This window comes from Heloderma suspectum, chromosome 11 (assembly GCF_057233095.1).
Source record: "Heloderma suspectum isolate Gila_16-S chromosome 11, 16-S_ref, whole genome shotgun sequence".
Lineage (NCBI taxonomy): Eukaryota > Metazoa > Chordata > Lepidosauria > Squamata > Helodermatidae > Heloderma > Heloderma suspectum.
Window position 1 is genome coordinate 22,521,510 of NC_139468.1, and position 15,184 is coordinate 22,536,693.

Genomic DNA, 15,184 nt, shown 5'->3' on the forward strand with positions numbered 1-15,184 from the left:
TTTAAAAAGTTGGGAATACCCGTGAATCACATGGCATGCCAATGTGACTATTGTTATAAACAATTAAGTGGGCTTATGTACTAGATGAGCATGCCAGTCACAATATTTTCTTTAGTAAGCGTTGATGGCCTGTATTGATAAAATTCCTGTCTTTGTGATGTGGGGCAACCCAAAGCATGATGCCTTGCAAGTTGCCAGATGGTGATGTGGCCTGAAGTGCTAGGATCCTCTGCTTGGGCCCCACAATGCAAGAATTTGGAAGTGGTTGTCCAAATTGACTGTAGCCTTTGTGAAAGAATCCTGGTGGATTTGTGATGGAAAAGTAGGGCCACATTCTTGATCCTTTAAAATATTTGACAAGCTTAGGCAAATCTCACTGCATCACGCTTGGGAAATTATTTTTACAGCCATGAAACCAAGAACTAAAGATAAATTATACTTCATTAAATCCTTTACTGCGTGTCTACAAGAATAATTGTCGCTCCACAGCTGCAACCTCATATAACCCTTTTAAAACTGACCCCAAATAACAGCTGGGTCAATACTCATTTTCTCAACAGCAAGCAATCATTTTGTGCTCTGCAATTGTAGCACTTATTTTATGGGATTAAAAATTGGTTTTGATTGTTAATGTTACATTACCAGTCTTCAGTGAGGATGTTTAGGTCCCAAGTAATTTTTGGCTTCTAAAAGACTATTTGTGTAAGCATAAATCTGGCACAGATCTATAAGAAGGTCTGTTATTTGGACAAAAAAGGGAACCAATAGAGCTCAGATGCAATGGCTTCAAACCATTAGGTTCCCCCAAAAGCCTGGTTGTTCTCATACTTGACACTCCTTGGCCTTGAGCAAATGACAGGAAATTAATAATTACTACAATAAATAAACGTGACACTTTGTCAAAATGTGCAAGTCCATAAAATGAGATAACGCTTATAAACATGCGGTTATCTCACATTTAATCACTGCTTCAAAAACATTAATAAAGAAAACTGGAGAAAAGAGATGAGGAAAATCTAAAATGTAAAGAAAACCTTGATAAGTGAAATTCATTTATAGTACAATTCTATATGTGTATACTCAGAAGTAAGCCGTTTGGGTTTAGTGGGTCTTAGTCCCAGGTAAGGGACCCCGATACTGATAGGGTCAGTACTACTCTGAAAGTAACTGTTACGTAATACCTTTATTTGGACCAACTAAAATGCCACAAAGAAGCAAGTAGGATTTAGTATTTCTCCAGAACTCTACTTCAGTCTAGGTGTAAAACAAAAACAAAACAAAAAAGTTGGAGAGGGAAGAGAAAAAGCTGGGCATAATGGAAAACCCCCAAGGTCTGCAGTTTGTAACATTTCCCCCCCCCCTGGGGGGGGGGAAACATAGGCTGAGACATAAGTACTTGGGTGGCACCTCTCACTCTTCTCTCACTCCCCATGGTCTCTCACCCCCTTACAAACACCAACTGTACATCTTGATTCAAGGACGATGTGCTCCAGTTGCTGTCTATTGCTCATTACTCTGTCCATGTCACCTCTTTCTCTCCACAGGCCACTCTCCCACAGGTACAGGATTCATCCTACACGTTATTTCATACAGGCTGCAAGGGAGGCACAGTGCAAGACCAGAATGCTTCTGACTCTCCCTCCATTGGATTGTTCACCTACTTGCTCCAAGCAGCCTCTTGTACCTTTGCAAGCTCCATGACAGGTGAAGGTGTTCCTAACATGGAGCTGGTGTCATGAAGAACATTGTACTTGCTACCCTGCTGTCTGCCAAGCCAATATTCTAGGTACCATGCTGGAGTAACTAGTGGCAATCGTATACACGTGTCTTTCCCTTTCAGCATCTACTCTATCCGGGAGGCTGATCAATAAAGGTTTTGACTGTCATGCATGTGTTGTTCCTTCTGTTTATTTTAACGCTGTTATACCCAACTTTTCTCCAAGGAATTAATGGCAGCTCACAACAAAAATTAAAAATGTAACATAAACATCCCTTCAATTTAAAAACTAAAACACTAAACATTAAAACAGGAAAACAGTGATTGATGGACAGGGATTTCTTTTCCCCAGCCTAGTATGATCTGGCTTCAGCTGGCTTTAGGATGGGATTCTGAGAGGAGCGGGCAGGAGGTTTGATAGGCTGAGGGCAGTGGCCCCTCATCTCTCTGCTCAATCCTGTACCGGGAGTGGGCAGGCCTCTCAGGGGGAAGGACAGGTGCACAAGTGGGATAGGTGCTGCAGCCAGAGTATAAGAGGCAGTTATTTGGAGGTTGCGGGAAGGGAAGAGGAGGCAATGACACCTGCTGGGATGGTCCCTGGGATAGCCAACCTATCAGGCAAAATTGTGTGTGTGTGTGTGTGTGTATTGGTCTCAGGGGTTGTCTGGGAGAGGTGTGAGCCAAAAGACCTGGTTAGCCCATGCAGGGGTTGGATTATTGGTACATTCAGCACTCCTCCTGATTGGCTCAGGTGTGCCTAGATGTGAGTAGGCCATCCCCACCTTTTCTAGCATAGGGATTTGAAGCTGCCACCCCCTCCCCACATGTAATATGTGAGGTGGGCTCTTCCTGCACCTCCTGTGCTCCTGGAGCCTATGACCAGATGTTGAGGCTAAGGGTGAGGGAAGACAGAAGCCCCATGATGTGTCTGATTCCCAACAGCTGCCGTGGCTGAGTAGTAAGGGAACCGCTCTATGAAGCTTGCAGTGGGGTTCTGGTCCAGGGAGAATTCTCTTCTGCTTCCAACATGAGCTTTTCTTTTTCTTACCAGGCATGCAGAAGGGGAGTGAAGCCATATCCATCCCTTCCCCCTGGTGGGGCTCAAACTCCTATTTGAGTTTATCTCCTACTTCCAAACCACCTGACCTACGGAGTGAGCCCCTGGAGGCTGCTGCTTATGAGTGTATTTCTGTGGTTGCCCTTGTTGCATGCTCTGGCATCTCAGCCGAAAAGCCTTTTCCTCCCTGTTCCAAGGGAGCTGTGTGTGCTCTCTGCAGTGTGTGCACTCCCAGCCTAGGAGGAAGCTATATGCCTGCTGTGTTGTGTGTCTTCTCCTTCATTCCCTTTGTGTTTGTTGTGCTCATAAAATAGCAGTTGTGAAGAGCATAAAGACATTCAAACTTCTGATTGTAGGGATGCCTGGGGACTGGTAGTAGTGGGCTATTGCTGACTGGGGCTGATGGAATGGGGGCACTGCGGTGTCATCCTGCATGCTGCATGGCTAGTGATGAAGGGAGTGTGCTGGGGGCATTCCTCCATCAATATGGGTTTGCTGGCTGCCTGTATATGTGGGCAGTATGCAGGCATTGTCACTGGCACAGTCCCTGATTGGTGGGCTGTGGCAGGGTTTCCAGGGTTGCTAAGGCATGTCCGTCATTTTTATCATGTTCTTGTATTTTCTGGTTTTGTGTTTTTCCCTTCCCCTCCCAAGCTGAGCATGCAACGGGTACAGTGGCTATTCTGCCAGTGCTGCAGCTGTGTATCTCTGGTACCAGTGTAATGGAAATATAGGATTGCTTTACCCATCTTAACAGCGGATGACAGGATTTCATGAGTAGTAATTGCCTTCAGATTTGTATAATATATAATGTGTATAAAGCATGTTACATAATACTTATAACATTTAATGAAATATTTTAAAAGAACTGTTAAAATTGTTCCAGATAGAAACTGCATATCAAACTGAATCTACTATAAGCTGTTGCAACATTTTATATCAACAGTTATATGCTAACTAAACTGAAATTAAAAGTTTATACCCTGTACGTTTGGACTTTTAGAACTGAATCCCAGAGTTGTGCAGGTTCTAGATGGTTTGGTAGCTTTGTAAGTTTCCTTAACTTGAAACCAGGGAACTTGTAATTCTAAAAGGAAAAAAGAAAGTTCATGTAAATAATTATCCTTCTAATTGTTTATTTTAGAAAGACATCCTTCTGAACATTGGTATACATAAGGAAAGTTGGGGCTAAATCACATGTCATGTTAAGTACAGATTTTTAAAAGCGTGCTTAGAACTGGCCACTTCAGTTTTGTTCAGAAAAAGCAGCCATGTAGAATCCTAATCCAGATCAGGGCTATGGCACACACCACTGAACCGTTTTCTTCCCATGCCATTTTCCTGCTGACTTTCCTGCCCAGCTGCTGTATGCCCCAAAGGTGCTATTTCATTTGCAGTAAAAAGCACAGGGTGGGGTGGGGGGAGGATAGCAGCTGCGGAATGATTTGTGGCAGGAAAATTGAATGGAGAAGTTAAACTTCTCCTCGCCCCACCCACCTGCCTGTCTCCCATGCTTTAGTTTCAGTCCAAATTGTGTATATGAATGACTGCTTTTACTGGGAAAAGAAACCAGTCAATTCTAATCATGCTTTTTAAAAGGTGTACTTGTGTAGTTTCACCCTAAAATGATAGTAAATAACCAGGAGTAATTGATAATGGACTGTCCCCTTATCTTGCAAATGCTAAAATATGGTAGGGGAATGCTTTGAACTGATTGCCTGTATAAGCCAAAAGCTGAAGTCAACCAACAAGCTATTCCAGAATAATAGTTCTATTGCTAATCACACAATCAAATAAGGATTTTACATACGTCTGTCTAAACTAGTTTTTAAAGTTTGGCCCTACCGTCTATGCTTTGAACCTGACCCTTTTCATTTGTCATATACACTGATAAATTTTTATTTTGTATCACTGACATCTGCAATATATTTGGCAAAATTACCTCGACTTTTTTACAATTTAAGTCCGGTATGGCATCTGCAGCAATCTGAAATACATTTTAAACAAAACACATTGTAAAAATATGCTAAATCCACTGAATGATATAGGTAAAATACGTTATCCTTTTAACTTCTGGTATTTATGATAACAATACAAATTGCTGAAAACGTATAATGAAAAGACACAGTGGCTGTGTTCATGCATTATTTTAAGCCAGGAACCCTAGTTTAATAAACCACAGTATATGAATGAGCAGCATGCCAGTGCATGCCTCGTTTGCTCCTGCTTTCCTTGAGCAGGTAAACAAACCGGGAAGAGGAATGCTTTGCCTGATTTCCAAACCCAGGATTATGGTTAAGTGAACCCAAATAAACCAGGATCATAAACCAACTTTAAACCAGGGTTTCCTGTTGGTTTATGAATCTGTTTGAGCACACTTTAACCATAATTTTGGGTTTGGATATCATGCAAATCTATCTCCTTCCTGGTTTGTTTACCCACTTGAAGTGATAAGTGAATGGGTTGTGTGCACAAGCACACTGCTTGTTCACATCATGGTTTATTAAGCCAGGATTCCTACCCAAAAGACGAGACATGCAAATGCAGCCACTGTGAAATTTAAAAATGAATTGACTGCTGTAAAGAAAGGTACACGATTTAGGCAGTGCTTCCTGTGCAGGCATATAAAACCACCATCCTTGTTTTTCTGGTAGTAGGGTAGGAGAATCTGTGAGGATCAGGGAGGCACACAATGCAAGTATCTATCAGTGTCTGCATAGAAAACATCTGGGAGCTGATGATGCAGTTAAATTTTAAAATGTTTTACAATTCTGAAACTGAGCAAATTTCTGCACTTCATTCTTGGGCTACTACAAAAACTGTGTTTGGACTAATATCTTGTAATTAAGATATTTACCTATCGCATATTAGCAGTGCCTAAATGTGGCAGCGTGCCCCCGCCCCTGACTGTGGCTGGCTTGCAGCAGAAGGGAGGGAGGGTGATGGCAGCACTGAGGAGGGGAACCCTGTTAGTGATCCCTGGGAACTTCAGGCCACCGTTCACCACTTGAGAGGCCTTCTACATGTCAGGGAGAAATCTTGTGCTGTCCAGCAATACGGCCACCACAGGATTTATTGACGCAAAGTCTCACGAGACACAGAATTTGTGCATCTTGCAAGAAAGGAGATGTGTGATTTGGTGAGGCCTTTATAAGGCCTCGCCCCACTTCGCCCACCCTCAATTCAATCAGGCAGGCAGCATGATCCACTCAGCCACAGGTAATATATGGGATTACCCATCTTAGTTTGGGCAATTGCTGGAAATGGGAACCATGCTGAGCCCAAATTTCTGAATTGACACAGGGCTTCATCAGAAAAGAACACTCAGGCTTGCGCCAACCATCCAAGAAGCTAAATGTGGCATTGACAGCTCCTTGGACAAGATAAAATGCTAGAATGAATGGCCTTGGGTGCCCCTGTTCTTTCACATGTTCATTAAATCAACCTCCATGTATGCCTACATATAAAGTTTTGGCTAAGTTTTAACCTCTTTCTTCATGATCACAGTATGTTGGTAACAAGGTGAAAGAGTACTGAGGTGGTAGAACAGACTATATCATTTTACATTGGGGGGGGGGGGGAATTACAGTTCCAAATGCTCTCCTATGTAATTACACACTGTGCAATCAAAAACTAGTACAGGAAGGAGTGGGATGGTATAGAACTCTCTCGTTGATACTGTAAGTTTTTTATGTACAGGAAGCTTGGCATGTGGGAGAGCAATAAAAAATGGCATTCCCCACTCGCAATCTGAAGTGGTAAAATCCACTCTGTCGCTTCATTCTGATGCATGAGTAGACCAGAACTTTACATTAGTTTTCTACCAGTTTAACTGTCACAACCCCCAAATAATCCTTAGAATTGTAGTTTGCTCAGGGTTCTGAGAATAGCCTCTTACAGAATTAGTTCCCAATGTTGCTTCGGGACAGCAAATGGCTAACCATATTTTATTATGTACTTTGTGGTTTTAATCATTGTGAACTGCCCAGAGAGCATCAGCTATTGGGTGGAATAGAAATATAATAAATAAACCAGTATACATTGGTAGTATAGACGCTTTGCATCCTTCTTATGTCTCTTTCCTTGGCAAACTGATTCTGTAAACCTGCTTTAGCTCTGTGAGAGTAAACATTGGTCTGTGCTACTACAGCTGAAGCCACCTTATTATCTAGATAGGTAGGATAAAGCCATTTGTGCTCCTTTTCAGGGAAACCAATGATGTGGTCCCTACATGTTGGTTCACTAGAACAGTACACAGCAAAACCATCCTAAACCCTTCTCCTCCCTAATAATGCTGTGTAAAGGCTAAATTCAATGCTACATGGGGACTTCCAGTCATGCAATGGGAGTTTACCTCCCCCTGCAGCACCCTCCCCTGCAATTTTCTGGAGGGTCCACCAACCCGCTGGAGCAGATTTGGAGTGTGGGGGCGTGTAGATTTGGAGTGGGGGGGGCTGTAGAGGAGAGGAATTAGATCTGCCAGTGTTTTCTGTTCTGCCGGTAGAAGGACACCATTGGATACAACCTTAAATGCACTAGTATAAGTCAGTTCTACAAGCAGAGCAACCTATCACATGAGACCACTATGTGTAAAATAGGGTGTGGGTATAGGGTGAATTGGGAGTATAAACCAATACATTAACTACCTTTATTTTTCTCTTCTTCTTTATCAAAATGTCCTGTGATTCAGGAGCTGAAGTATCTTGAAAAGAACAAAGGATGCTAAGAGGGTAAAAAATATCAGTAATTTCAATTTCAGGAAACAAAATACAGATCCAGTGTTTTGGCCACAACTATTTACTTGCATTTTCAAATATGCATGGTGCAGAAAACAGATCACCCATATGATAGGCCAGAGATAGAATAACTGGGCTAGATTCTTGATTGATGCGAAGTGCCTTACCTCTGCTTAAATTAATTTACATTTTAATAGTTGGACCACAGAATCACTCTAGTTGTATATTTAATGTTAATAATTTTCCACAGTCACAAATCCAAAGATTAACTATGCAGTCCTATACACATTCATTCCGAAGTTAAGTTCCATTGAATTCAGTGGAACATACTCCCTAGGAAATGTGCTTACAACTGCAGCCTTAAGGGCACAATCCTATGCATGTTCAGGAAAAAGACCTACAACTTCCAGCATGCTGTGCTGGCTGGGGCATGCTGGGAGTTGTAGGCTTTTTTTCCTGCCTAAACATGAATAGGTTTGCACCTTAAATGTCTCAAAAATTACTTTGAAGGAAAGCACGGGTACTTCAGGGAGTGGTTCCACAGACTGAAGTGAAACACCTCTCACTAAATTCTTTTAAAAAATACTCCTGCACACTATTACAGGAGACTGTTTTGCCGTAGGTATATTTTTTAGATTAGCTGTAAACCTGCTTTTAAAGCCTACACTGGACATTAAGGAAAATATTTCCCTGCTGGTGTGAGCCAGACCACATTTTTGAGCCTAATTTTCTGATCACCATCAACTCTATCAAGTAGGACACATCTGGTTTGTTTCTATACAAGTGCCAAACATCTCCTGGCCTCCAAACAGGGAAATGGGGGAGACTTTACTTAGAATCCCAGGCATATTAGCCAGTGTAGCTAAGTGGATGCAGGATTGCTTGTAACTTATTACTGCTTAGACAATAAATCTTGTCTAAATGTATCCCAGAGGCAAAGTGAGCTCGCACTGGTATGTTTAAAGACAACATTTAACTATATTAACACGGTGAAATTAATTTTCTACTGTTCAGACTACCATTGGCTTTGTTACCAGAGAGGTATCCAAGTTAACTTTTTCAGTAGATTCCATGGGGAACATCCAAATCATTGGAGCAATCAGAAGCTAAATAGCGTATTATAGTGTCACATGAGTGTATATGTAAGAAATGCAGAGTGCATTTGGATAATGAGGTGAGACAACCAAGGTTCAGAAAATGCATTAGATACTTAATTTCTATGTTTTCTTCTAAGCATTTCATACTACAGGCTGTTCCTTCCAGCAACTAATCATTTAAATACAAGGATATGTTTCAAAGCGTAAAACTTATAAAATCAATTGATTGTTGGTCCTATTATGAATAACCCAAGAGATAAAATTACCTTGCTCTGGAGCAGAAATCCCTTGGTCATCTATTTTTGATTTTCCAGATTCCAAAGAAAATACATGCTTAGCCTGTACATGGACTTCTATTTTGCATTGATCCAGTCTCTTTTCCAAGTTGGAAATAATTTCAGTGGGCAGTGGAGCATTGTCATAAAGATACTTCGTAACAGTGTCTAAGGGATAGTCGTTTCTTAACTGGGTAACCAAAGGACGAGCATCCATTTCTGGCAAGTAGGGAAATCTTGGCCAATCATCCTGCAATAATAACAGTTACAGAAAATCTGCCAATGCTCAATAATGTTAGGCAACAAATATTTATATGTTTGTATAAATGTGTGTTATATATGGGACCATCCAGTCAAAACTCAGTACTTGTAAATCCAGTTACTTCAACACCAGAGATTTAAGTGTGCGTTTAACTTTCCCATTAAAATAAACTGAATTTACAAGTACTGAACATGAGAGGGATTGTACCCAGATATTTGTGGTTATTTTCTACATTGACATGTGAAGGCCTTGATGTTTTACTGTTGTTAGCCACCTTGAATGCCATGTGTAGAAAGGTGGGACATAAAAGGTAATTGGAGATAAATAATAAAATTAATGGACCATATTTTCTTGTATATAGTATTCCCAGTTTCTGCCTCTGGAAAATCCTGTCACAGGCTATTCAGAGCACATAATCCTAGCTTTAAATATCATATCTGCATCCCATCCTTCCTCCATAGAGTTCAGGATAGCTTAGATGGGGTTATCCCATTTTATCTACACAACAAACCTGTGAGATAAGATTAGGTGAGAGAATGTGAATTACTCAAGGCCACCCAATGAGAGAGGACTTGAACTCAGGTTCTCCCTTGTCCAAGTCTAGCAGTCTGCTCACTACATCATACTGATCCCAATTATGTAATAAATCAGTAAAATCACACAAAGTCTAAGCTACTGATATCACTTATGCTTAACTTCTAAAATACAAAAGGGTAACAGCTTCTAAATTGCCTCCAAACTTGCACATAAAAAATGCAGAATAACCACTGAGTGCCTTTCTATGGAATGTTTTCCAGTTCTGCGTTGTTCTTACATTCCACAGGCCTGAGGGTTTGAAACACAATCCTCATTCCAACTTGTTTCTCAGGATTTACATTCAAAAGGTGTTTGCTCAATACTTGCTCAATCCTTCTTTCTAGTCTCCCCTCCCCAGTCTCCAGAAAACACAATCACATGGGCATTTTTAAAAATGTACATACCAAGTTCTGAGAGAGTAAAAATTCTTGAAACGTATGAGCAGGCTCTGCCACTGTCTATAAACACAAAAAGATAGTTGTTTTATGAAAAAACCCAGAAACTGTGTTACCAATAAAGTCTTTAATCCCTACAATTAGGCCTTGCTAATTAATGCATGAAAGGCAGGCATTAATAATGATCAGAGAATGAAAATTTAAAAAATACAAGTAAGTATGTGGAAGACTAAAAAGAAAACACATTGTATCTTAGAACTGGTTTACCCTGTCACCTGGCTGGGAAACCAGAGGTTTATTGGCGGATCAGATGCCCAGGTTTCAGCGGTAGCCAGGAGTGCATTTGCACAGTTAAAGCTAGTGCACCAGGTGTGCCCATTCCTTGAGATGTCTGACTTGGCCACAGTGACACATGCCTAAGAAGCTGGATTACTGTAACACGCTCTACGTAACAAAGAGTGTTTGGAAACTTCAGCTGGTTCAAAGAGCTGCTGCCAGACTGTTGACAGAGGCTGGCTACAGGGAACATACAACTCCCCTGCTAAAATAGCTTCACTGGCTCCCAGTCCATTTCTAGGCACAATTCAAAGTGCTGGTCATGACCTATAAAGCCCTAGACAGCCCCTGGTCCAGGTTACCTGAAAGACCATATTCTCCCCTATAAGCCTGCTCATGCTCCGAGATCTTCAGGGGAGGCCCTTCTCACAGTCCCACCACCATCACAGGCTCGCCTGGTGGGAACGTGGGAGAGGGCCTCTTTGGTGGCTGCCCCAAAGCTCTGGAATTCCCTTCCCAGGGAGGCGAGAGTGGCACCCTCCTTGGTATGTTTCCACAGGCAGGCAAAAACTTTTTTGTTCTGGCAGGCCTTTGGGGGGTAGATAGTCTGGACCTGTGAGAATATGATGGATTGACACTATTGTTTAAATTGTTACTGTCTTTGACAATTTTGATATTTTATACAATTTTAATATTATCGATGATTTAATTATATTTTTTCCTTTGGTATATTTCTATTTATGTTTTAACTGTAAAAGTCTTTAATGTTGTAAAGCCGCCTTGAGTCCCAGTATTGGGGAAAAGGCAGGATATAAGTATAAATAATAATAATACCCTACACCAGATGCATTTGTGTGACCTTTATGCAACAAGTGTACGTCCATTTATTTTATAAGATTGTGAATTGCACTCTCTGTACAAAGGCATATGAGGTGATGTATGATATGTATACATCTAGGCCCGATTCATACAGTGTTTCCTTCTCCCGAAAGGAAGGAAGGGAACACAAAAATTGGGCATATGTGTGTACAATTATATACATGCAACTTTCATGCTACATATTATATGGGAGAGGGGTATGTGTGCGTCTGTTCCTCCATTGTGTTTGTAACAGTCCCCAACCAGATGAGTGTTAAAACCAGCCATGAGAATATACGTTACCTTGTTTGGTTGGGGCAAATATACCATTTTCTGTTAAATTTGTACAAACAATAAGTATTTATGACTTAATGGTACAGACAATAATGAAACCTCATTTTTAGTGAAAGTGTTGATACACCACACCAAGTGACAGTAACAAAGCCTAATTCCTTTAAAATATATCCACTTATTTTTCTTGAGTATATAACATGCTGCCAGCAATTAAAAAAAAGTGAGAGCAAAAGCAAAGTAATATCAAAACATTGCATTTTAAAATCTGACCTCAGTTCTGTCAAAAGACACAAGTGCAACTGAGCTTAGAATCTGGGATAATACAACGTAATAATGATGTTTTGCCCAGACATTCTGAGCATACCCATTGCTAAGAAAAATATATATAACAAAATGCTTCTTCGTTGTTTCTGAATCAAGGAAAAACTCAGCAAAACTATTTTTAAACTTTGTTATTTTGATATTTTAAAGATCATATTTGCTCCACATAGCTTGTCATATTTCTTAGTTTGAGCCAGCAGTTCTATAGAATCAGAACATAATTGCCTGTTAAATCATTTTGGGATTCATTTTAGCAGTACGTTATTATGTTACTTGAAATGAAACAAACCTCTCATTCATCTCACAAGTGAACAGCTTGTTTCCAAATAGAAATATTTTTCTTCCGAATATCAAAATTGGTCAGAGCACAAACAAATAATGGAGCAAACAAAATATTTCTTCCCCCGACACCACCCCAAGCTTCAAACATCTGAATTCTAAATCTATAACGGGAGGCTTTAGTATTAAAGCTCATGATACATAGCTAAGTATTGGTTAATGATTTAATTATGGTAAAATCATGGCATTGGATATTATTTTATGGTCATCTAATCTGATCATGTTCCTATAATGTAAACACCAACACATTATATCTTCTTTACCTGCAAAAACATCACAGTTTAAGTAATCCACTGTGATGTGCCAGAAACATAATGGGAGCAAATAAGGATGACAATCCAGCCCCTTCTGCACAGAGTGCCTTCTATCTCATAGAACTGAAACACCCACACAACTGACCATTCCTAATGAGCCAAGGCCCAGGATATGGCTGATGGGGAGGAAGAGGGGAGAATACATTCCATCAAGAGCTCTTCACATCTGTTCTTCACATGCAAGAAGGAGCCAATACATACACAACGGGAAAACAATTGTGATTTTTCAAGGAAAATGAGTCATGCTGCACACTCCTGTGCAGTCCACAATTATTTTGGACTGATCCCATAACATATATGGCTAAGAACTATTCTGGAGTAAATGGTTGTGAATTTGCTGCAGAGATATATAAACATGGCAATTTAAGATATTTTAGAGAGACCTTTTCCAAGTGCCTTCCATAGGTGATAAGAGACTGAAAGAAATGGGCATGTTTAGCCTTGAGAAGACTGAGAGGAGATATGACAGTGCTCTTCAAGTACTTGAATGGTTGTCACAGAGAGGAAGGCCAGGATCTCTTCTTGATCATCCCAGAATGCAGGACACGGAATAATGGGCTCAAGTAAGAGGAAGCGAGATTCCGGCAGAACATCAGGAAAAACGTCCTGACTGTTAAAGCGATACGAACATGGAACCAATTACCTAGGGAGGTAGTGGGCTCCTCCACACTGGAGGCATTCAAGATGAAGCTGGACAGCCATCTGTCAGGGATGCTTTGATTTAGATTTCTGTATTGAGCAGAGGGTTGGACTCAATGGTCTTATAGGCCCCTTCCAACCCTTCTATTCTATGATTCTACAAAGAAGAGGGCCTTTACTGTGGTGGTGCCAAGACTTTGGAACACCCTCCCCAAAGCAGTATGTCTGACTCTGACATTATAATCATTCTGGCAACAGCTTATTATTTATGTACCATTTTAAATGGTAATATTGCCTCTGTCTGCTCTATAGTGTTACCTGACTCTTGTTTGTTCTAATTGTTATTGATGTTTTATTGATATTGGTATTGGTTTTACTAATTTTATTCATGCCCTTGTACATTGCCCTGGAATCCATTTCAATGAAGGGCAGTTTAGAAATATTTAAATAAAATAATAAAGTGGTGGTGTCACTAGATTTGCATTGCATAAAACAAGAGGTTAAATGTTAGGAAACAAAACGGAGTAATGAATAAGGATGTAATTGTATTAGGCTTATAGCTGGGGTTGGAGAGGTCCCCCTAAAGCCAAAAAGATTGGGTTTCAAGTGCTACTAAGCTAAACACATCATTTTCTTTTTTTGAGAAGCATTTCCCCTAAGCTAAAATATTGCTATTTTCTTATACATTTGTTACCCAAAAATATGCACCAGAAAATGTACTTTGAAGGACTTGTCCTGATGCGAACAGCTTACTCACATCTGGTGGTGCATTGTAACTCTAAACTGGAAATAGGGTGAAAAAATAATGCAAAAAATTAAAGGCAGGAATTGCACAATGATCATATAGGCTTGCCATATAGATAAGCTTATCCCAAGGTCTAGAATAGCTTCATCTACCTAGTTTCTTCATGTCACTTGTTACAGACGTATGAGCAGGACCAAAAAGAAAAGTTTTGAGCTGCTAATTTATTGCTTTTAACTACTATTGTATTTTACAGTAATGTAAACCACCTGGGAAACATGATTGAAGGATCTGTACATGTATTTCATTACTTTCTTATATGAACATATCAAAGTATCCATCTATTTAAATAAACAAACAGTGTATCAAAAGAAATGTAAACATATAACACATCAAAAAATTATACGCACAGTTATATTTTGTAATCCATATTTTTAACTTGGAGGTGAGGTGGGCATGCAAATATATAATACAAAACGACATTAGACTATGGGAACCGATACAGGAGACTAAGAAGTAAGAAGTAATTTTTATGCTCCATTGAAATTACCTGTTTAAGTCTTTCTATCCATGTTTACTCAGAAGTAAGTTCCTCACCCATAATTTAATAGGGCTTACTCCCAGGTAAGCAGGCACAGGTTAGCAGCAAAAGCACATGCATGTTTACTTAGCTCAGTGAGAACTAAGTTAGTTCAATGAGAATTTGGTCCTAAATAAATGGATATGCACACTTACCCGGGAGTAAGTTCCATTGAACACATTGGGACTTACTTCGGAAAACTTTAATTTATCGAAGGGCACAATCTTATGCACGTTTAGGCAGAAAAAAGGCCTTCAACTCCCAGCAGGCCCCAGCCGGGCATGTTGGGAGTTGTAGTCCTCGTTCTGCCTAAACTTGCATAGGATTGTGCCCTTATTTGCTTTGATTTGTACCCCACCTTTCTATTTTTTATTTTTTTTAAAAAAAAAACGGCACTCGAGGCAGCTGAATAAACATATCCAGGGTCTCACCAAATCTTTAAGCAAGCCCTCCGCAACCCTAGTAAACAACGGAGACTTATAGTAAACCCCCCACCCTTGAGGGTGGCCGATTGCCCGGCAAGAGAGACATGGGGCTCTCCTTCTTCTTCTTGCCCCTTTGCAATCAGCGTCTCTTTCCGCCCCACATTGCTAGCCCTAGCCGCCGCCGCCGCCGCCGCGCTAGGCCTGTATTGACGTTGCTAAGGAGCCTTAGCAACCGCTTCCCCGTTGCGCCTGGTCCGCCGCGTCCGATCCTTCCGGCCAGC

The 15,184-nt window shown here is 40.6% G+C and overlaps 1 protein-coding gene across 1 annotated transcript in view; it reads right to left on the bottom strand.

The window, feature by feature from the left end:
* Positions 1-15,168, bottom strand: part of FAM227B (family with sequence similarity 227 member B) — a 156,797-nt gene extending 141,629 nt beyond the window's left edge. Inside the window, exons 1-6 of the mRNA XM_084816376.1 lie at positions 14,974-15,168; positions 10,125-10,178; positions 8,874-9,132; positions 7,421-7,476; positions 4,717-4,761; positions 3,757-3,861 (exon numbers count right to left, since the gene is read on the bottom strand). Of these exons, the coding sequence (XP_084672502.1) occupies positions 3,757-3,861; positions 4,717-4,761; positions 7,421-7,476; positions 8,874-9,132; positions 10,125-10,178; positions 14,974-15,009 (555 nt within the window). The 5' untranslated portion in view covers positions 15,010-15,168. The remainder of the gene's footprint in view (positions 1-3,756; positions 3,862-4,716; positions 4,762-7,420; positions 7,477-8,873; positions 9,133-10,124; positions 10,179-14,973) is intronic.
* Between the last annotated feature and the right edge of the window lie 16 nt (positions 15,169-15,184).